A 21,598-nucleotide genomic window follows, 5' to 3' on the forward strand; every position below is an offset into this window, starting at 1 on the left:
TCGGGTCAGTTAGTCACTCGGCTGCCTACGGCAGCGTAGTGAATAGACCCCTATATGTCACTTACATTCTTTAATAAAAATGTATTAAGAAATTTTTTTATTTTTGCAGAAGTGGCTACAAATATTTTTTGTTAGCTGGTGTCCTAAAAGGAATTTAAAAGTTGTGAAGAATTTTAACAAAAATCTTTCAGTATAACAAAACAGCTACAGGGTTTTTTCCTGAGCTATATAACTTTTTGACAAAAGTGTATTACACTAGCAAAAAGCATGTATATACAGGCTTGGTTTACCCTCCAGGCTTGCTTCTCACGTAAGTTTGCTTATTCCACTGTTTGTTTGGTTTGTTTAGTCCAGAGTACACTAACATTAAACTTTATAATAATCATAGACAGAAAGCCAAAAGAGGCCCTTTTAGATGTTCATGTTTTTAAAATGTAAAAATGATTACAAAGCAAAAATTCCCACCAAAATATGTATTATTGTTATTATTATTTGTATAATTACTATGCAGGATGTATATAGTGCCAACAGTTTGCACAACACTTTACAATATAAAGGGAAACAGTACAGTTACAATACAATTCAAGACAAGATTATTAGGAGGGTCCTGCTTGTGATTGCTCACAATCTAAAGTTGTCCTGGAGGCAAGCATGGGACGAGGTGACGAGGGAGCTAGAATGAAGGTCTTGTGGAGAGGACAGTTTGGGTGATATTTTGAGATGAAGTTGGATATATACCTGGGGCAGAGTTGTGGATTGCTTTCTAAGTCGGTAATATTTTGAAATGTATTGTTTGGCTAATTGGAAGCCAGTGGAAGGACTGGCAGAGAGGGTAGGCCGACACTGTGCAGTTAGTGGGTGGCAGAAGTAATATGAAAACCTGAAGGGGGGATAGCCTGTGTAGAGGTAGGCCAATGAGGAGGGAGTTGCAATAGTTGAGACAAGAGATAGCAAATGAGTGAATTAGTAGCTTTGTGGCTTCAATGGTTCGGAAGAGTCATATTTTGGAAATGTTATGGAGGTAAAGGCAGCAAGATTTGGACAGTGATTTGAAGTGGGGCTGAAAGGTGAGGTCAGAGTCCAGGATTTTACCGAGCACCCTGGCTTGTACAATAATGGTTTCATATTGAAAACATTTTTTTTTTTGCCAAAGATAAGACGTGAGCCCAGATGCATATGTAAAAGGACAAACACCAATATTAATTCATGATTGCTTTCCTGTTAATATGTTACAAAGTATGTCATAAAGGAAATATATCTGCATGTCTAAGGTGTGTGTTTTAAAATACATTCACAGGAATGAATAAAGAGTGTCTATGGCACTGCATCTGCATGACAAATGTCGGTGCTTGCACCATATTCAACAGGTACTTTAATTTCTGCACAAGCACTGCTATTTGTGGTGTAGAGGTGAATGAGGCTGGAGTGTCCATTGCGGTCTCAGTGCAGCTTAGTAATGCTAAGCCTGATAAAATCAGTCTCATCAGCATCACTGAGCTCTGTATTACACAGGCAGGAAGACTGTGGGTGGGTGGGGCTTGATGGGGAATCCTGACAACTGAGTTCCCATTCACATCTTCTCTGCTTCAGATTGACAGCTGGCAGTTGATGGGTGTCATAGCCAATAGCAATCTGGCTATGGCACCCACCCACTGCCTGTTGTCAATCTGAAGCAAAGTGGACCTGATGGGGAGCTCAGTCCTTAGAATCACCCATCAGGCTCCACCTGCCTACTGTTGCCATCATTGGACATTAGGACTTTGTCGGCTGTAGTGATGCCCACAACCAGTGATTCCCACTGTCAGTGATACTGAGTAGGCAAAGCATGATGAGTAATTCTGAGAACTGAGTTCCCCATCAGGTCTGCTCTGCTGCTAATTTCTAGCTGGCAGTGGATATGTGCCATAGCCAGCCTGCTATTGGCTATGGCACCCATCCACTCAGTCATTTGAGACAACTAAATGTAAACAATAGGGATGCTGGCAGACATCATTACCCAAATGTGGCCATATGTGGTTAAGAATATTAGGCCAGCATCCCCGGCCCCTATGTTTAAATTCAACTGCCAGCTGGGGAATCTCCCGGCCGCCAGCTGAATGGACCAAGGATCAGTAATTGGGTGCTAGGACTCCAGAGGACTCCTAGCAACCAATGAATGGGATGTTTTAAGATTCATAACAGCTTCCAGCACATATATGCCGCATATATACTCAATTTTTTTATATTTCTTCTTTTTTCATCACAGATATCATAGAAAATGGGACTCCTTAAATCACTTTTATTCTTCTTGTTCTTTGGATTTACTGTTCACGTAACAAACACACAGAAAACAGGTATGCATCTGTGGTTTTTTTTTTTATAACAAGCAGTGTACAAGATTACTTTATATTGAGGTCTTTATTGCAAGTCAATTTAAGTCTGTTACCAGTGTGCTAGCCATCTGTCCTATTCTATGATTGCAAAAAAGCTCAAATTTCTGTTGTGTGGTGAAAGTTTTATGCATATGTATATGTACATTTCAGTGCATTATCATCATGGTCATGCATACTTCCTATACATCTCCCTTTCTGAGATGATTAAGAGGGGCACCTTCCAGCACAATGCATTTAACCAATGGACGCCACACCTGCCATGTCCCCAGTTTTGTGGACTATTAAGAATTTATATGAATATATTTTTTTCTCACCATTATGTTTCCTATATTCTGGCTTTTCCAAATAGCAAACAAGATAATTAAGAGATAAAAGAAAGGTTCTGGTGCAGAATAACACTTTTAGTGGTTAAATAGAACCTTGTCATAGATATCTGTACATCAGACCAAAAAGAGGGACAACTGAGGAGAAAAGAGGGACAGAAGGATTTGCTTTCAAATGAGAGATAGATGGGAGGTATGCTCATGCAATATTCTTTCAGCTGTAATCTTTCAACTGTCATTTTGCATTACATTGGAGACACAGGAGAACAAAGAAAAACATGGGCCATGAAACTCACATAATGCCAAATAGTGTGAAATATAGTATGTCTCACTTATGAAATACTTAATTGTATTTACTTAAAAACTGTATATTTAAATTATGTCAAATGTCATTTTTTTTAAACTTTGTAATTATTATTACATAGTATTTATATAGCGCCAACAGTTTGTGCAGCGCTTTACAATATAAGGAAGACATTACAATCACAATACAATTCAAGACAAGATGGTAAGGAGCGCCTTGCCCCTGAGGGCTTACAATCTGAAAGATACATTTGTAATAAAGTTGGAAAGGGATAGCAGCCCTGTCAGGTTTTATTGCTATGTGTTTCCCCACTAGGGAGATTTGCCCCCTCTGTTTGTCCTAGTGAAAAGTGAATGAAAATCAAAAATTTTGAGTTATTACCAGAGCAGGAAAAGAGGGGGAGTCTTCCATTGAGGACACTTGTTCAGGTGACAGCTGACCAAGGGAGGATTTCCGTTACTTTAGAGCAGGGGTCTGAAACTCATTTCACTCGGGGGCCACAATTTTTTTCTCCCATGGGGGCCGCTTGCCAAATCTCAAACTTCAAAATAAAATGTAACTAAATCCAGTATGGTACTTCGGACACTAATACATAGACAATAAGTCCCTATTCATATTTGTAAGTTAAGGTGCAATTAGGGATTCCTGCAGCAAATAATACACACCCCTCCCCCATACACATAAGAAAACTACCCCTGCACATATAAAATAATACACTCACCCCCCTACACATAAAAAACTACTCCTGCACATATTATATAATACACCCCCCATACACATAAAAAAACTACCCATGCACATATAAAATAATACATTCCCCCCACACACATAAAAAACTACCCCTGCACATATAAAAGAATACACTGCCCCCCATGCCTGGTGAAGGATATCCTGACTCCAATTGTTCTAATATTGTTTTATCCCTTCCTGACACCTCTATGCCTGGCCTGAATAAAGCAGAGACAATCCCTGCAAACAATCCTTATCAGATAGCTGATCACATCAAATATCTTTATTGCACACAGAAGGGTTCAGGCAAACAGTAGATGGTGTTTGCAATGGTCAAAAGGAATATTTCTCTCCTCTCCTCCTTGACTTGCAGGAAACAAAGCACAAAATTACAATGAGGAAGGAGGAAATTACATTATACAAAGGGTAGAATTACAGAAAAATTAGTGCAGTAAAAACAGTGACCTCTGGGTGGCAGCATAACAATAAACCATTCGCTTAATGGAAGGCTCTTGGTAGCAGCTATGAAAAATGTCTTAATGGGTGGATGTCGGTCTGGAGGTGTGAGAATTCCTAGGCAGACTGCATTTGCATCCAGACCACCCTAGGTAACATAAATGTTTTAAAGAAATGTCACCAGCACACCAAAATTCCTTTTAGAAACACCAAAAGTTCATTTATTGAACAGTTGTCAAATGGAAACAAATGCTTTCGGGACCCCCCAGGGTCCCTTCATCAGGCTTAACTTCGACGTTAACCCTGATAAAGGTACCATGTACCGATGCAGAACAATAATTTAAATACTGTACAGCAGGGAGAGGATCTTTCCATGTGGCTTTGAGGGCAACATTGAAAATTCACACATTTTCTACATAACATGCTTGGGGGAGGCCCTAAAGCTGTACACTGTGTTACAGTCTTACTGTTGAAAAACTGTCATGTGGCTGGCCAGTTTCTAGAAAAATCCCAAAGACAGCAAATGTGTCATGATCTGGGAACCGAAGGCACTAGGAAATGTTGCCTCCAGGAGAAGGAAGCCAGGGACCAACAGAGCAGGAATCAGGGCAGGGACACCAGTCACAGTGAGTGAAAGGACACTAGGGATTCTAAACACAGGGAGTTTACACTGGTGTGAGTTATAAGTTGCACCAAGCCAAACAGAGCCCATCTTATATCCAGGCTGGAGGACATCCAGCATCATCTAACGCTTTCCTCCACAGCCTAAATGTCCCTGGCCTGTCCCTTGTTGTGGAAATTTTAAAAGGATGTGTTTTCAGTATTATTGTCATCATGGCTCTCAGTGTCAGGTTTACTGTGTCACACTCCATTGGAGCGTGACCCGGATTAATCGGCACTGGGGGTAAACCATTGGAGTGGATATCTTCCTGTGGATGGCGGAGCAATGTTTTCTTAGCGAGTGTGTGGACGCCGGCTAGGGCCCCTGCACGATGCGCGGATTTATTGGCTTGGCGTGGATGCATTTGCTTTGAGGACATAGTATTAGTTAAGATACATATCTGCCTTTTTGAAAGGAACGTGTGTTTGTATTTCTGATGCGTCTGATCAGCGCGCTTGAAATAGTATGGCATTGTCCCTGCAGATAAGCTCGCATTCATGAGAATCATAATAACTTTATTGGGCATTGCTCACTGAGCAATGCTGGATAAAGCACACTCCAGTGGTAACGGGAGATTAAAGATGGCGGCGACCATGGGCAACCAGGCTGCTTCTACTATGACAGACATACACTCCCTTTTCTATTGTATACATGTGTTTCATTGGCTATGATATGCTGGTGTATTGAGGATTGTATTGAGTGTGTTGTCGATTGTTGACATCACTTCCTGTTTGACATCACTTCCTGTTTGACATCTATAAAAATAAATGGAGCGGGTGTAAGGAGACACTTGGTCACAGAATCTCCACCATGAAGTATCTCGTCTGACTCTGCATGAGTGTTGCCTTTCCTTGCACAAAAGAGCTTAATACACATGCTTTCAAGCACGGCGAAATTGCTTGTTTTTGCTGCACTTTGGTGCACTTTTAGCGTGGCCTGGATTTGTGCGCTTAATGCAAGCGAATTTCCATAACACCCTTTGACAAGGTGACTGCACTTTTGGCATGGGTGTGCTATAGTGTAGAATCTAGGGAGCACCAGGTCTTCTCCAGAGCCCCTGATTGTGGGGATGTTGTGCTGCAGGGCAGCTCCCTGGTAGCAGCCCTCCAACACACACATGCAGACATGACTGACCAACTACAGTCGGAATGGGGAGACAGCACACCACCGGGATTCAGAACTCAGTGTCAAGTAGGACAAGAGATGTTAACCAGGAGGTAAAGGACAGTAGCACACAAGGAAAGACTGATACCACACAGAGGTACAGAATATACAAATATTGGGTAATACAAGGTACACTGAGGAGTTACAGCACACAGAAAAAGTGAACTGAGTCCACACAGAATACGTGATACAGCCACTGGTTGGGATACAGAGAAAGGCACATGCAGGAGATGTTCATTACACTGAGGTTTAAAGGAGAACTATGGGGGTTCTATATTTTCTTTATTATTGCATTCCTTAGGCTAAATAAGTAAATTGGGTAATACAATACTGTTGGGATCCTCCCCACTGATCTGCGTCACTGTGACTGACAGTAATTCTTGAGAGCTGCTGCGCGTCCACAAATATATGGACATGCACAGAAGCTCTGTGCACGCAGCCCTCACCATATATGGACTTGCCCTTATGTGGTAAATGCTGAAGAGAGAGCACTTTTTCCCCTCTCTCTTCAGCGATCCCCAGTGATTCTAGGATGTCAGCGTGACACAGGGCAGGGAGAGAGAGAGAGAGAGAGAGAGAGAGAGAAAGGGGAAGGAGCCCTCTCTCTCTCTCTTCATCATTTACCACATATGAGCATTCTCTCCATCATTTATCACATGTGGGCAAGTCCATATATGGTGAATGATGTCACTGGGGATCCCCAGTGATTTGATGGATGTCAGCCTCACACAGGGCAGGGAGAGAGAGATTGGAGAAGGAGCCCTCTCTCTCTCCATCATTTACCACATATGGGCAAGTCCACACTACAGACACACTACAGGCTGAGGCACAGAGAAAGCAAGACAATAGAGGAAAGCAGACACACTGGGGCTGGAGTGCGGGAACACTAAAGCAGTATAGCGGTGCCAACAATACAGATAGCTCACAGCACACAGGTGAAAACAAAGAAACAAATGATGCAATAGCCAAAGGATCACACAGGGAACTCAGAATATAACGTGAACACTTAGGGCAACAAAGCAGGGAATACAGCCAAACAAGAAATCCTCAGGGGTACACGGGAATCCAGAAAGAATGGGGATACAAAAATGCACAGGGAAACTAAGAATCACAGGATACCTCCGGGAACACAGAGAAAGATTGCTAGGAACGCTGGGATCCCTGGGAACACAGGGATCACTAGGAATACTGGGGGGCCAGCAGCCAGGTAAGACACGTTGCTTGAACCCAGAGCAATAGGTGAACTAGCACTAAATAGGGGAGGTGGAGACCAGACTGGCTGCAGCCCTGCGACCTGCAATCGGCTGGCAGCCAAGCATCTAACACAGAGGGGAAGATCTGCCATGGAAACAGGACAAAAGGGAAAATCTGGCAGGGACACCAGAACAGTGTGTCAATATGAAATAGCAGCATAACAGGACACGTTTACATAGCAAGGCTAGACTCCAATTTACTAGAGACAAGGAGGATATGTTTGGGGTTTACTACAAGTATTAAAATATTGCAGGGAACATACCAGTATAAAACTGGCTAGTAACAGGACAGTTTTAATTAGGTTTATTAGGCCAAAATATAGTGGAAACAAATGGTACAGACATGTTTTACTACAGCAATTAACAGACTGCAGATGATACAGTAGTGTAAAACTGGCAGCAGGACAATTTTAAATGAGTGTGGCTAGGCTCAAATTTCATAGAGACAAAAAGCACAAGCTGGGGTTCTACTAAATTAAGATTATGTGGAGGATGCAAATTGGCCAGCAGCAGGACAGTTTAGAAAAGGGATAATAGTCCTAACTTATGTATGCCTAACTTTTACTTGATCACTGGGAAAAGGGGAGTGCAGCAAATGTGAGTGATAAAATGTGAGATGGCTTAGTTGCACACTGTTTTTCCACTTACAGGGTTATTCACAAAAGGGTAAAGAGTTTGGAGAAGGCAGGAGAAGTGAACAATCTAGGCTAAAATAACTGATTTGGAAAAATTCAGCTCACATTCCAGTTCAGCTATGTTGTCCTACATTGTTCACTTCTTTTGCCTCCTAAAATCAATCACAAAAAAATAAAAGACAAAAAAAGCTTCGAATAGCAAAAACAAAAAAGGACAAAAGAGTCATGTTTCTGCAGAGCTAGACATCAAAATTAAACTACAGTTTTCTAAATTACCCTAATCTCTCCCCGTGCGATTTGTCAGATTTCCCTATGCTGTCCCTACAACAGCTTCCAGTTCACTGACACTGTGGCTGCTCTGTTTACCCCTTTTATAGTGAGGGGCCAGGCTTATACAAATGCCCACGCATTTGCCCTTATAAACCAGTTGGCCATAGTTCAAAGGCTATGCATTACATTGTACATTATGGTTTAATAAAATATTCTCCTGGGAACCTAAAACTTGCAGGATTTTCATCAAACACATGGTAGCAGCAAACCTGACCCTTAGTTCATACCTAGCCAGAAGCTCTGCACCAGAATCAACAGCATTGAGCTGATGGTGCCAGAAACTAAGGTACTGAGCATGGCTGTAACATCATGATGGTACATTATCTGGTTTTTGTGGTCCAGTTAAATGAAATGTGAAAAAATTATAGAACTTCCTGTGGCACCTCTGAAAGTCAAATAAGGGCTAAACAGCTGTGTGCACAGAATTCAGCTGCATTCCTGATAACTGTAAAATTCATTTAAATGAGCAAGTCTTATATATTTTTGCACAAAAAATATATAAGAAACTTGCATATTAACAAATCCTATACATGTTTCTTCCAGTTTTGTCATTACTTTTAAAATTTGGAAAAGAGTATAAAAAGTTAATTTATTTCATTCTTTACTGCATGGCTAATTAAAGAACTGCAAAACCCTGGGGAACTGTCTAATCTTATTTTGGTGTAATTCTTTAGAGAAATACATCAAACATACATTCTTCAGACAAGAACTAGATTTATTATTGTTGCCTTGGTCTGTTACTTTTAAATATTTCAGGATCATTTATACTATAATGAATGTTTCTATTTCCAGAAATCATTTAACAACTGCAGTGTTTTAGTAATTTAACCATCCTTGGAAGTTTGATTTGGAATAAAAATATCCACACTACATATATTTTTCTTTCTCCTTCATTGAGGGACATGGGATTCAGAGACATTTGAGTTATACTGCCACCCTCAGGAGGAGTGGACACCTGCAAAAAAGTCTGGTATAACCCCTTCCAGCATGACTGTTACTTACTAGTGTCCTAGGAGAATGGACATCTTTTCCATGCTGAGAAAAGTGTAAGCATTTTTAATGATAGTTGTTGCTTTTTTAAGATTACTTTTTCTCTTCAGCAAGACCCCATCCTAAAGCTGCTTGAGCTAGTCTCTATATGTGGCTATCACCTCCCGTACCCAGGCATCTAAGATGCTGTCTATCTAGATGTTCACAAAGTCTAACAGACATTCCACCACTATGGAAAGTGGAGGTGTCCCTTAATGCTAAAGAGGACTTGTCTGCAGGTTTGGGTGATTCAGAGGCCAAGTGTTTGCAGTGAAACTGGGTTCCTGGCTTGGATTTAGTCTTAGAGGTTGAAGCCTTTGAGCAACAAAAGAAACTCTTCTTGGCCTCAGGGTAGGGGGTTTCCAGGTTGAAGTCTAAGCTTCTTCTGCTGCAGAAGATGGGTACTCTTGGACACCCTCATCAACAATGTCACTGGGGTTAAGGCAGCTCCGAAGAGCCGTTGTCCCTGGAAAATCATGCGCAGCAAACGCTTTTAATGTGCCTGCTCCACAACCCATCATTGCAACCAAAAGCATTCTCTACATGTTCACTGACAGGAAACTCATACGGGAATTAAGATGGAAGATGTCCACTAACCCATTTAGAAATCCAGGCCTGATGGTAACAGCACTAAGCACTCCACAAAAGAAGGATCAGTGTGGAGGGAAGGGGGATCCCTTCTCATGAGTTTAGTCCATTCCCCTAATGTTTGACAGAGTAAAATTACAGTCATGACAGGTTGCAAGGCAGGGCCTCTACCTCTACAGGAATCATCAGGGCTTCATTCAAACGGGACGCTGCCAGATCAACGGTAAAAAAAAAAAGCCCAATTCTTCAAATGAATTCCTCAAAAGGGGTATTGGACAGCAAACATTTGGGAGGATGAAACAGTTTATCAGGAGTTTTCTGCATACACACTACAGGCTGTGTTTTCAACTTTACGTTGGGCTATACTGCAGTAATAAGGTCTCTCAAACCCTAGGAGTTATGTCTGCTGCCTGGTACTCCATAGGGACAATATCATCCATCAAGGATTTATAAGACTCTTAATCAGATATAGCCTCTACAGCTAAGTGCTCAGAGACCACAGAGGCAGATGTTGGCCCCCTGTCTCCAGGTGCAGAGATCATCTGGTGGAAGCAGTGGATGATGTCTTTGCAATCATGCCTCGGTCAACAGTTTGCTTTGAGTACCAACAAGGGGCAAATATCGGCACTGGCAATCTTGTTCCAAAGATCACTATTCTCGTATTCATGAAGTAAACCCTTTGTACAGGGTGTTTTCATATGTATCTCCCTGTGTAATCACCTGTCACTGGTTTTAAATTTGGTTATTTAGAGTCTTCAAAAACTACATTTGAACCTATCAGGTATATTCCTCTTTCCATAATTACTCACAAGTTTACTTTCCTTCTTGCCATCGCATCTGCAAGGTGCGTATCTGAACTAGGGGGCCTTGTCTTTTAAAGAACCTTTTTTGGTTTTACACAACGACAAGGTGGTATTAAGGCCTCAAACCTCCTTCCTTCCTAAGGTGGTGTCAGCCTTTCATCTCAACCTGAGCATTGTGATTCCATTCCTCTGTTCGGCACCAGTATATCAGAAGGAAATTTCCCTTTGTTGTTTGGATGAAGTTCAAGCTGTGTGTGTCTACATAGCAGCCACCTCTTCCATTAGAAAGCTTCTTCTGATGCCAGCTTTTTGTGTAAGACCCTTCAGGCAACTCTGCAGTCACTTTCCAGTTTTCTGCTGTTAACAGTGTTATTATTTTGTTTGCTGTGTTTCCCATCCCTCAGTTAGACTGATTTGGGACGTCCCAATTGGTTCTGAATCCTGTGTCCCTCAGTGAATGAGAAAGACAATAATTTTTTTGTTCTCATTGTAAAATCCTTTTCATGAAGTCCATTCTGTACACAGTGTTGTATCTTACATAGTCCTGATCACTGCAATAAATTCACTATGTTGTACATTATACTCCTGACCCCTGAACTGCATTCACTATGTAGTATATTATACTCCTCAACCCTGCATTGTATATGCTAAATTGTACATTATACTCCTGACTTCTGCATTGTATACCCTGTTGTACAATATGCTCCTGACCTTTGCACTACATTCTGGATCCTGCTACAGACATATCTTTAAACCACATCCACCCATATGGGTGCCAACATTTAATTCCACCTTGCTTAGGGACCCTAAAAGCAATTTTTTCTTTTCTAAAAATCCTCCGGCTTAATCACATTTTTGGTGTCAAATTTCTGTAGATAAATAGGAATATATGCAGATAGCTTACAAGCTGGATAACAATAAAGCACCATGGGGGCAATATTGTAATCCACGGAACAAAACAAATACTCCGCACTGCATTGTTTTTCAGCTTTATGCAGTTTTTGTGGAGGTTTGAGCATGCCAAATGTTGTTTCATCTTTGGAGACCTCCCTTATGGGCCCTTGGAGCAGTTTAACAAGCCTGTAGGAAAATGCAATTACAAGTCATTTTATTCTGAAAATATTTGCTTTTGACATACTCTTTAATGTCCAGCTTCAGATAAATATATATTTTTTAATTAGAGTGAAAAAGTGTTACAGCTGCTATCATTTTTTTTTATCACCCTCCCATTGGAAAGATTTACCCTCACGGCCTGTCAGGAGAAGAAGTAATGGCAAATCTCTCCAATGGGGACATAGACAAAAACAAAAACAAATTTTTATTAGTGGAGCCACTACTTTGTTTATTTGACACATTTGAATTAGAGTTTTAAATAGTGTGGGAGTTATAGCTTGTTATGCAGCTTAAGAAATAACGTTTGTTCATTTTCTTTGTTTCAGTATGTAAAGAAGCCAATATTGCTGACATTGTATTGCTTGTGGATGGATCATGGAGCATTGGAACAGAAAATTTTAAAAGCATGCAAGACTTTTTGTACACCTTGATAAATGGCTTTGATGTTGGCCAAGATAAGATCCGAATTGGTCTTATCCAGTACAGTGATGAGCCCCGTACAGAATTTTATTTAAACTCCTACAATAGGAAAGATGACATATTACAGTATGTACGGACCTTGAAGTACAAAGGCGGGGGCACGAAAACTGGAGAAAGTCTTGAGTTTATGTTGGATAATCACTTCACAGAAAGTGCAGGTGGAAGAGCAAACAATGGAGTGCCTCAAATTGCCGTGGTTATAACTGATGGACAATCTCAAGATAATATTAAGGAGCCATCCAGGAGAGTAAAGGAGGCAGGCATCACTTTATATGCCATTGGTATAAAGGATGCCCTCTTGACGGAGCTTAATGAAATAGCCAGCGATCCAGATGAGAAATATGTTTATAATGTGGCTGACTTTACAGCTTTGCAGGGAATTTCCCAAAACATGCTCCAGGTTCTGTGCACTACAGTAGAAGAAGCCACCAGGCAGATGAGTCAGATTGCCCAAGGTAAATCATTATTTGGCCCTGCCATCTTTCCCTTCCTCTCAATCTGTAGCCTGCAGGTTGAAATTCTAGACACAGAATGTATTGAACTTTCATTACACTCGCCTTTCCTCCATGATTATAAACAGCTGTAAGGAAATTGGAGCAACCAAACCATCTGGAGAAATAAAGCATTGCTTCAATCTGTGCCATATCATTTCACTTTAGTAAAGTGAAATAGAAACTAGAACTAACAGAATAAAATAGAAAATGTAAATATCTTTGTGGATTGCACAAAGCATGAATATATTTATAGATGCTTATTGTTTTTATTATACCTTTATACATTAAGTGCCTCGGGGCACTGCTGCCAGAATCTAACACATGGCAGCCAGCTTGCACCGTCTGCATTAATGTATTCTAAAAAAAGATCTTACTGCATAATAAAGGTACAAACCTATATATCTTGACATAGTTATAGGACATACTGTATATTAAAATCAGTAAATTTGTTTTCAGTAACACAAACTGGTGTGGTAGCTTTGAGCACAACAGTTTGAACACCACAAAGTTGACTGAACCCCTGATCAATTTATCGTACCTGAAAAAAATGGTTCTAACCCTAACATATACAATAAAACCGAAAACCAGGCAAAACAAATAATATCTAAATAAAAATGGCATGTGCATTCTTATTTGAACCTTGGTGTCTTTGTATATTTTTTTACAAATCTGTACAATAGTTGAGCACGAAGTGGCTCCTAGACATTGCCATTGTCAGAAATTTCCTGTAATAATGACCAGGCACTGATCTCCCCGCCTAATCTCTCTGTCTAATTCTGTGTCCACTTCCCTATAGTAGATTTCTTTAGGTATCCTGTAGCAGGTTGACCTCCTGGGTCTATTCTACAACTCTACTCTCTGCACAGGCTGTGTGTTACTTTTACAAGACCGTGAGGGGAATTTATAAAAACTGGAGCAGACAGAATCTGGAGCAGTTGCCCATGGCAACCAATCAGGTTCTCTCTTCAGTTTGTTTAGTTAAGATTTGAAAATGAAAGAGAGAAGCTGATTGGTTGCCCTGGGCAACTGCTCCAGATTTTGTCTGCTCCAGTTTTGTTAAATTCCCCTCAATATGTTTATTAATATTTGCAAAAGCTAAAAAGTGGATTTGCATATTTTGAGGCTATTGAAGAATATGGTTAAATTAACTTTTTGTGGCCAGAGTTTAGCTTTAAATTCTAAATGAACTTTCAAAGTGACCCCGTCATCATCCTTGTGAAAAAAGCCCATCTATACTTTTGAGCAGCCCATGCCTTGAAATGCCACTGCTTCACTGCTCCCTGGCAGCTGCAGGTATTCAACACTCCTAGGTGTGTATACCATAAATATCTGCTCCTCCATCCACACAGAGATTCCACTTACTGGCTCAGGGCTGTAGCTACCATGGGGCGAGTGAGGCATCACCCCCCCCAAACACACTCATGCATACATATTATTAGACTAGTTTCGGACTAAATGAACGGAAACTAAAAATGTTTTCTTTAGTTTTGTCAAACGAAAGAAATATTTATGCTATTTTGGATTTGGCCACCAGTTCCATCCTGGAGGTGGGACGCACTTTCACATGACGCCGTGTGTGCACAACGTCAGATGGCATAACACGTCTGTTGGTGGGGCACAATTTTCTGTTCTTGCCTCATGCGCAAAAGGAGCTAGCTACGGCTCTGTACTGGCTCACACATCATTGCAGGATTGTTGAGCTGGGGGGAGAACCCACTGCATAGGGGGAACAGGTATTCGACCCACCTGAAGGATCAAATACATGCAGTGGCTGGATTGCAAGAAGTTGCATTTTAAGAGGTGGGCCACAGAGAAAGGTTAATATAAATTGGCTTCTTTTACAGGACATTTTTACTTTAAAATACACATTAATGTGAAGTTGCTGCCGTAGTACACTAGATACACATCTTGTGACATAGAGTTACACCTTTTAAACATTTTTAATGTAGTATTTTGTTTAAAAAGGAAAGTTTTAAACCCCCTGAAAAGCTTTCGATTTCAGTGTAGCCAGCAATATTGGTCAATTGTCGTTAATAATATATTTTCCTTTTTCTTTCAGGTTGTAGAAAAGCCAATCAGGCAGATATTGTTTTCCTTGTAGAGAGCTCCACACGGATTAAGGAAACTGCTTTCCAAAACGTAAAATATTTCCTCCATGGATTCGTATCTAGTCTCGATGTTGGCATCACTAAAGTCCGTATTGGCCTTGCTCAGTACAGTGATGAGACAGATACAGTTTTTTTACTTAATGAATATTCCACAAAAAGTGAAATACTGGAAAGGATACAAAGCTTATCATATAAAAGAGGGACTGCCTACACTGGAAGGGCTCTAGACATTGTCAGTAGCAGGTTCTTTACTGAATCTGCAGGCAGCAGAGCTGCAGAGAACATTGCCCAAATTCTTGTTGTAGTCACCAGTGGCAAACCAGCCGATGAGGTGAAACAGCCAGCAAGAAAATTAAAATCCAGAGGCATCTCTGTTTATGTCACTGGTCCTAATATTAAAGACATTTTTGAGGTACAGGAGTTGGCTAGTAAGCCAAGCAGGAAGTTCATTTACCCCCAAGAGAGTTTTGATGCTGCTGAAGATGTGACTGCAAAACTCCTGAGTAACATATGTTCCAACATTGTCACAAAAATTCAAGGTAAGCAATTTGTGGCATGTGGTCAGGAACACTGTTGTAATAGATCCCAAATTCATATATTTTTTTCATATATATCCATATATTGCATATAATTGAATGCTTTTTACCCTGAAAGTCACTGCAAATGACCACTAGACAGCAAAACAGGTGCGATTGGATTTTTTTGGATGCTGTAAAGCTTTGGAAACATCTATCTCATCGGTTTTTCTCAAGCAGTAAATGGTCATCAGTCACTTTGTAAGTGAATCGCATAGAGAATGAGTAAGGAAAGCATTTTTTTTTAGAATTCCTGAAAAATTGCTGCGTAACACAGACTCCAATCTTCTGTACATACTTGCTGTACTCACTGTTATTACAGGCTATATGAGATAGAACGTTGGCATCTCAGAGATCAAGGTTCTAGTGTCTCTTGATCATATACTACACTTCTAAGGAGGACACCCACTGGTGCCTATTTATGGCTAACTGCGTTATCCCACTACGTCCCAGTATCTTTAGCTGCCCCTAAAAAGGGAAGACTTCTGCAACATACAACCACTAGGGCCTAAGCCCAAGGGAGAGAAAACGCTTAACACACCATTCACCTAGACCATGGAATGGAGGGGGGGGGGGGGGGGGGGGGAGGGGGCAACTCATGCCTTCTAGTTGTTGTTGGACTATAAGGCATTGCAAGACCGACAGTTACAGGCATGACTCCCAGAGGCGGAGGCATGTTGGGATTTGTAATTAAAGCACAGCTGGAAGACCAGAGATGCCCGCCTATGCCATTTATTATGAGAAACATATTAGGCTGGGCACAGCATAACTGCAACCTGCAGATTTCACAAAAATACAAAAAGTATTACTAAAGATTATTAATAGTAGAGGGCAGGGACATGTGGTCAGGGGGGGGCAGGTGAGGCAGAGCCTCATCTTGTATTATGGAGGAAAAAGCTGTCAGCTTCAAGCTTCAAGTTCAGAGTAGCGTGTAACAGGTTACACAGCAGGGAAAGTGTCCCCTCTGTGTAACCTGTCATGGACAGAGCAATGCCTGTTAATTACAGGCGGCGCTGCATTTGGCTTTTGACAGCTAAGTTTTGACAGCTAAGTTAGGTTACCTACCTGTCAAAAGCCAGATGCAGCACTCCGTCCATGACAGGTTACACAGCGGGGAGGCTTTTCCTGCTATGTAACCAGTAACAAGTCGATCTGAATGGAAATAAAGCTGTCAGCTTCAGACTTGAAGCTGACAGCTTTTTCCTTCATAATACTAGGTCAGGCTCTGCCTCCCCTGACCGCACATCCCTGTCTAATGGCAGTGATTTAGATTTCTTAATGTAGGCAATTAACAATTTTGTCTGAGTTTGTAAAGCTGAAAAAAAGTCAATATGCAAATAAGATGAACCATAAACCCAAATAATTTGTTGTAGTTGTCTGCCTTGAAGTCAATGGTATAAATGTGCTCACCCTTGTCCATAAAAGCAGTACCATGTATAGTAGAAGTGGTGCCTCCACACAGTTTTTTTGCCTTTACTCATTTGTTTGACTGTTGGCACCCCACGCACAACGATAATTTCCACAGAAAGGATTTTCATTGGTGCCTCGTTATGTGGCCAGTGGTTAGGTGGAAATAGATATGGAAAAGTGGAAACATTTCCTGCTCATGAGTGTTTTCTCGCATTCGGGTCAAAGTAATTTTATTTCTTCTCAGTGAAAGTCAGTTGAGGTTTCAGAGTTTCCACAGCGAGAATAGATTAGTGAAGTTTGAAGCAAGGGAACCCTGCTTCTTTACATTACTGGCAAAAATTATTATCCACTTTTTCAAATAAAGGGTTGGGCATACTCTTGGTTTCTTCTTAATATGGTAATAAGATTGAGTAAAATGTAATATAAACATCCATCTAAAGTGATAGTAAGAGATTTACAGGGTGATTCACAAGCAGACGAAGAGTTTGGAGAAGGCAGGAGAAATGAACAAGCTAGGCCAACAAAGGTGATTTGGAAAATTCTCCAATTTAACTTACTTTCCAGTTCAGCTATGTTGTTCTAGATTGTTCACTTCTACTGCCTTCTCCAAACTCTTCACCCTTTTGTGAATAACCCTGTCAGTAATGTTGTTATATTACCATACCAACTTGGACTCTGCAAAAAGATTATCCTTTGTTGCACTACATATAAAACCAGCCTACTATAAGAAAATATACACCGAACACACTCATAAAACAACTGGATTTTGCAAGGTTTGAGTTGGTATGGATTGATTAACTGTATCTCTGGCTATATTCTCAGTGGTTTTGATTCACTCCTTGTGTTAATTGGTTGTGCATACTGCATTACATTTTTAAAAATCTTTTTCAGCATCTTCAAAACGTTATGCAGATATTGTTTTCCTGGTTGACTCTTCTTCCAGCATTGGAACTGCAGTATTTCAGCAGATTAAAGCATTCATTACAAGAATAATTGAACAACTTGATGTGGGTATTAATAAATATCGTGTTGGACTGGCACAGTACAGTGGGACCGCACAGACAGAGTTCTTACTGAACACCCATGACACCAAGCAACAGGTTACAGGTCATGTTAAAAACATTACCTTCAGAGGTGGCCCTTTAAACACAGGAAGTGCTTTGGATTACTTGCACACAACCTTTTATGTAGAAGAAGCTGGGAGTCGCATTAACCAAGGACTACCACAGTTTGCAGTTATCATAACCTCTGCAAAATCTCAAGATATTGTCACCACACATGCCCAGCAGCTAAAAAGTATTGGAGTAACAACTATTGCAGTTGGCATTCGGAACTCAGAAAGAGAAGAATTAGAAGAAATAGCAACAGATCCTTTTGTTTTCCAACTGAGTGATTTGCGAGGAATAGGGGATGTAGAGCAGGAAGTAGTCAATGCTGTTGCCACACAGGAAATGCTACAGTTTGCTGTTATACCAAATGCTCCAGCAGGTACAGTAGAATAACCTATGTGCATGTGTAAATGTAAATGTAAACCTGTGTAAATGTGCATAGTTTCAGCCTATACTGCAAAAATTTCAAAAGAACATTTTACCATTTACTTTATTTCTCGTCCCAGTGGAGCTTACAGTCTTATGTCCCATTCACATGCAGTTATGAGCACATCACAAAATGTTATGAGAGATTGACTCCAGGACCTCAACTCTGTGTTCATGTGAACAAAATTGTGATGGCTGATTACTCCATACAGTTAGGGTTAAATACTAATTCCTTAAACAATCCCATTAATATATGATCCCTATAATAAAGAACAAATGTGTAATTCGAAACATTGTACAATTAACAGAGTACATTTTGATTATGTTTGCCTGTAAAGATTTCTTCTTTGCTTGAATAAAATTATAACATGATTTAAAAATGAATCCCCAATAGCAATAGATTTACTAACATGAGTACCCCAATTTATAATTAGCATAAAGTTCAATTAAACTTTGAGTTTAAATCAACGAAATACATTACAGGTAAATCAGAACCAATGGTGTGCAAAGTCATACAGTTAGTTTTCTTTGGAAAGCAGCCACAGACTGAGTAGAAAAGTCTGTCATCGTGCTGTAGAGAGGAATCCTTGCTCTCTTTGTGGATGCAGTGGTCTCTCTGCAGAGGTCCAACATGCCTCCTGCAGAGTCATACCTGTATCTTGGAAAGCAGCAAAACATATGGTCACAGCTGATTGAAGAGATCTAGCTCTGGCTCAGCAGGGGGCATGTCAGACCTTTGCAGAGAAACCACTGCTTCCACACAAAGAGCAAGGATCCTTCTCCTCAGCATGCTTGACAGAGGAGAGGCTCTTCTTCTTAGGCTGTGGTTGCTTTTTAAATAAAATGAACTTTAAGACCTCATTCACACTAGAATCGGCGCGCACGTACAGCTCTGTGCTGCGTACAGGGCCGTATTGGGAAGCTCCTGGGAAGGACAGGTGCTGCGTGTGCTTAGTACACAGCCCCCGTCCTTCTCTATGGGACTACGCAGCCATACGCCCCCTACGCTCACCTCAAGTGCAGGTCCGTGCGGGTGCGTGTTTCCTGCTCGGATGCAGACAGGATCCATCGTTTCAGCGTCTGAGTACGCTCACCCGCACCTGCACGGTCGTGCAGGGCGGGTGAGTGTAGGGAGGCATACGGCCACGTAATCCCATAGAGAAGGACGGGGGCTCCGTACTAATCACACGCAGCACCCGTCCTTCCAGGGAGCTGCTCGGCACGGCCATGAACGCAGCACGGAGCTGTACGTGCGGGCCAATTCCAGTGTGAATGAGGGCTAAGACTGTACACCCTTATTTTGATGCACCTCCACACATAGCTGATTAAAACTGAGTTCAACTGGGCTTTTTTTTATTTCAGTACCATTAGCACAATGTAGTGTTTTGTGTATAGTGCAACTGTAAATATAAGAAAAAAAATTATATTAGTTTCGAATGTGGCTAATGGCTAAAATGCAGGTTTTTGTGTTGTAGATATCTCACTGTAATTCTTGTCCTAGTGGCACAACTGTAAGTTAGTTGTACGCCCACATCCTGATCTCTTGACAACTTTTACAGTCCTCTGTACTTTGCATCCTGGGAACAATGGTCACCAGATCAAATAAAGAGTGTGTATGGTGGGAACATGTAACATACTCTCTTCCTTCATTGCCACAATGCAGGTGCTTGGCAAATGGCCCTTCAGGCATCCACATTGGGGTGGGAAGAGAGTCCTCAGCCATTTGTTTACTCCATATTATGAGTCGTTTAGAAGAGACATACATATTTTTCTTCCACCAGCTAAATGGAAATTTTGGGTCAGCAAAAAGAAGAAAATGATCTGTAGCTTGGCAGAGGGGCAGCTAAGTGAACCTGTTACAATGCAATGGTAAACCACAGGTTCATTTTAGGATGATCATTGCCAATAGCTGTTTAAATACTTTTCATATATTTAAAATTGTATCAGAAAAATACTTTCTTCTAAAATTTCAAAATGATGACAGAATATGTTTTCACCTGCCATTATATCCTAGCACAGTTATTACAATTTCCATATTGGCCCAGCCTTTCATTAATTTCTAAGTCCGGTAGCTTCAAAATATTATTTAAAATGAACTATAGAAAATACTTATATTTTCTTCTAACAATTTTTTTATTTTTATTTCTCTATCTAGTTTGCAGCAGTGCCTCTCTGGCTGATATTGTTTTCGTGATTGATGAATCCAGTGGTATTGGTAATACCAACTTTCAGCTAACAAGAGTGTTTTTGCACAAGGTTATCAATAGTTTGGAGATTGGCTTCAACAAAGTTCGGGTGGGCTTAGTTCTGTATAGTGACCAGCCCAACCTGGAGTTTAAACTGGATACCTTTAAGGAAAAATATGAAATTCTGGACTACATAACTAAACTGCCCTACAGAGGAGGAGAGGCACACACTGGAGCTGCCCTTAATTTTGTCAGAAAGGAGCTCTTCTCTCAGGAAAATGGTGGCAGAGCACACCAAGGTGTTCAGCAAATTGCTGTGGTTATGACCAGTGGGCAATCAAAAGATAATTCAACTAAACCAGCAGCAAAACTAAGACGACGGGGAGTGGAAGTTTTTGCTGTTGGTTTTCAAAATGCTAACAAAACAGAGCTGAAAAGCATAGCATCATACCCACCACGGAAACACGTTACAAATGTGAAGTCCTTTCTCCAGCTTTCAAATATTGAGCTTAGATTAAAGAAGCTCCTGTGTCAGGAGATCATTGTTCATTCATTTTCAGTCCCAGCACTAGCCCGGACTATAAAGGATGGTAAGAAAGACCAACCCCTTGCCCCTAAAATGTATAGCAATTAGTTGTAAATTGAAAATATGTGTTAGATAAAGCATGTATTAGAGGGTCTACTTTTCTTTTGGTGGTGGCTGTATTCTAAATGCTGCCGAGTACTGCTCTCAGCAGCTTTTTGCCTGTAAGTCCAGAGTGTGGGTGGAGCCTTGACTACCCTGGGATTGCCGCACAAGAGTTAAATGATGCTAGATGTTATTCAACCTGGAAGAGGATAAGTGCTGGATCAGTGAGTCTGGAGATCGGCAACTAGAGCAGCTTTTTTCATTTTCAGCCACTGCTGGGGGATCCTTTTCAGTTAAACGGACCCATTAAGAGTTGGGCTTTAAATGATGCTGACTGTGGCATTTGAAATGATAAATAAATGCATGTTGGGTGGGGGTTACCAAAGTAATGACTTTCTGTGCCACTGATATATATATATATA

At 40.9% G+C, this 21,598-nt stretch overlaps 1 protein-coding gene across 1 annotated transcript in view; it reads left to right on the forward strand.

Annotated features, from left to right (window-relative positions):
• The first annotated feature begins 2,257 nt into the window (after positions 1 to 2,257).
• The window catches only part of LOC108792064 (collagen alpha-6(VI) chain-like), a 92,362-nt gene continuing 73,021 nt past the window's right edge, over positions 2,258 to 21,598 (forward strand). Inside the window, exons 1-5 of the mRNA XM_018562746.1 lie at positions 2,258 to 2,333; positions 12,087 to 12,695; positions 14,794 to 15,381; positions 17,719 to 18,315; positions 20,518 to 21,138. Coding sequence (XP_018418248.1) covers positions 2,258 to 2,333; positions 12,087 to 12,695; positions 14,794 to 15,381; positions 17,719 to 18,315; positions 20,518 to 21,138 — 2,491 coding nt within the window. The remainder of the gene's footprint in view (positions 2,334 to 12,086; positions 12,696 to 14,793; positions 15,382 to 17,718; positions 18,316 to 20,517; positions 21,139 to 21,598) is intronic.

This window comes from Nanorana parkeri, unplaced genomic scaffold, assembly GCF_000935625.1.
Source record: "Nanorana parkeri isolate BGI_ZX_2015 unplaced genomic scaffold, ASM93562v1 scaffold597, whole genome shotgun sequence".
Taxonomy (NCBI): Eukaryota; Metazoa; Chordata; class Amphibia; order Anura; family Dicroglossidae; genus Nanorana; species Nanorana parkeri.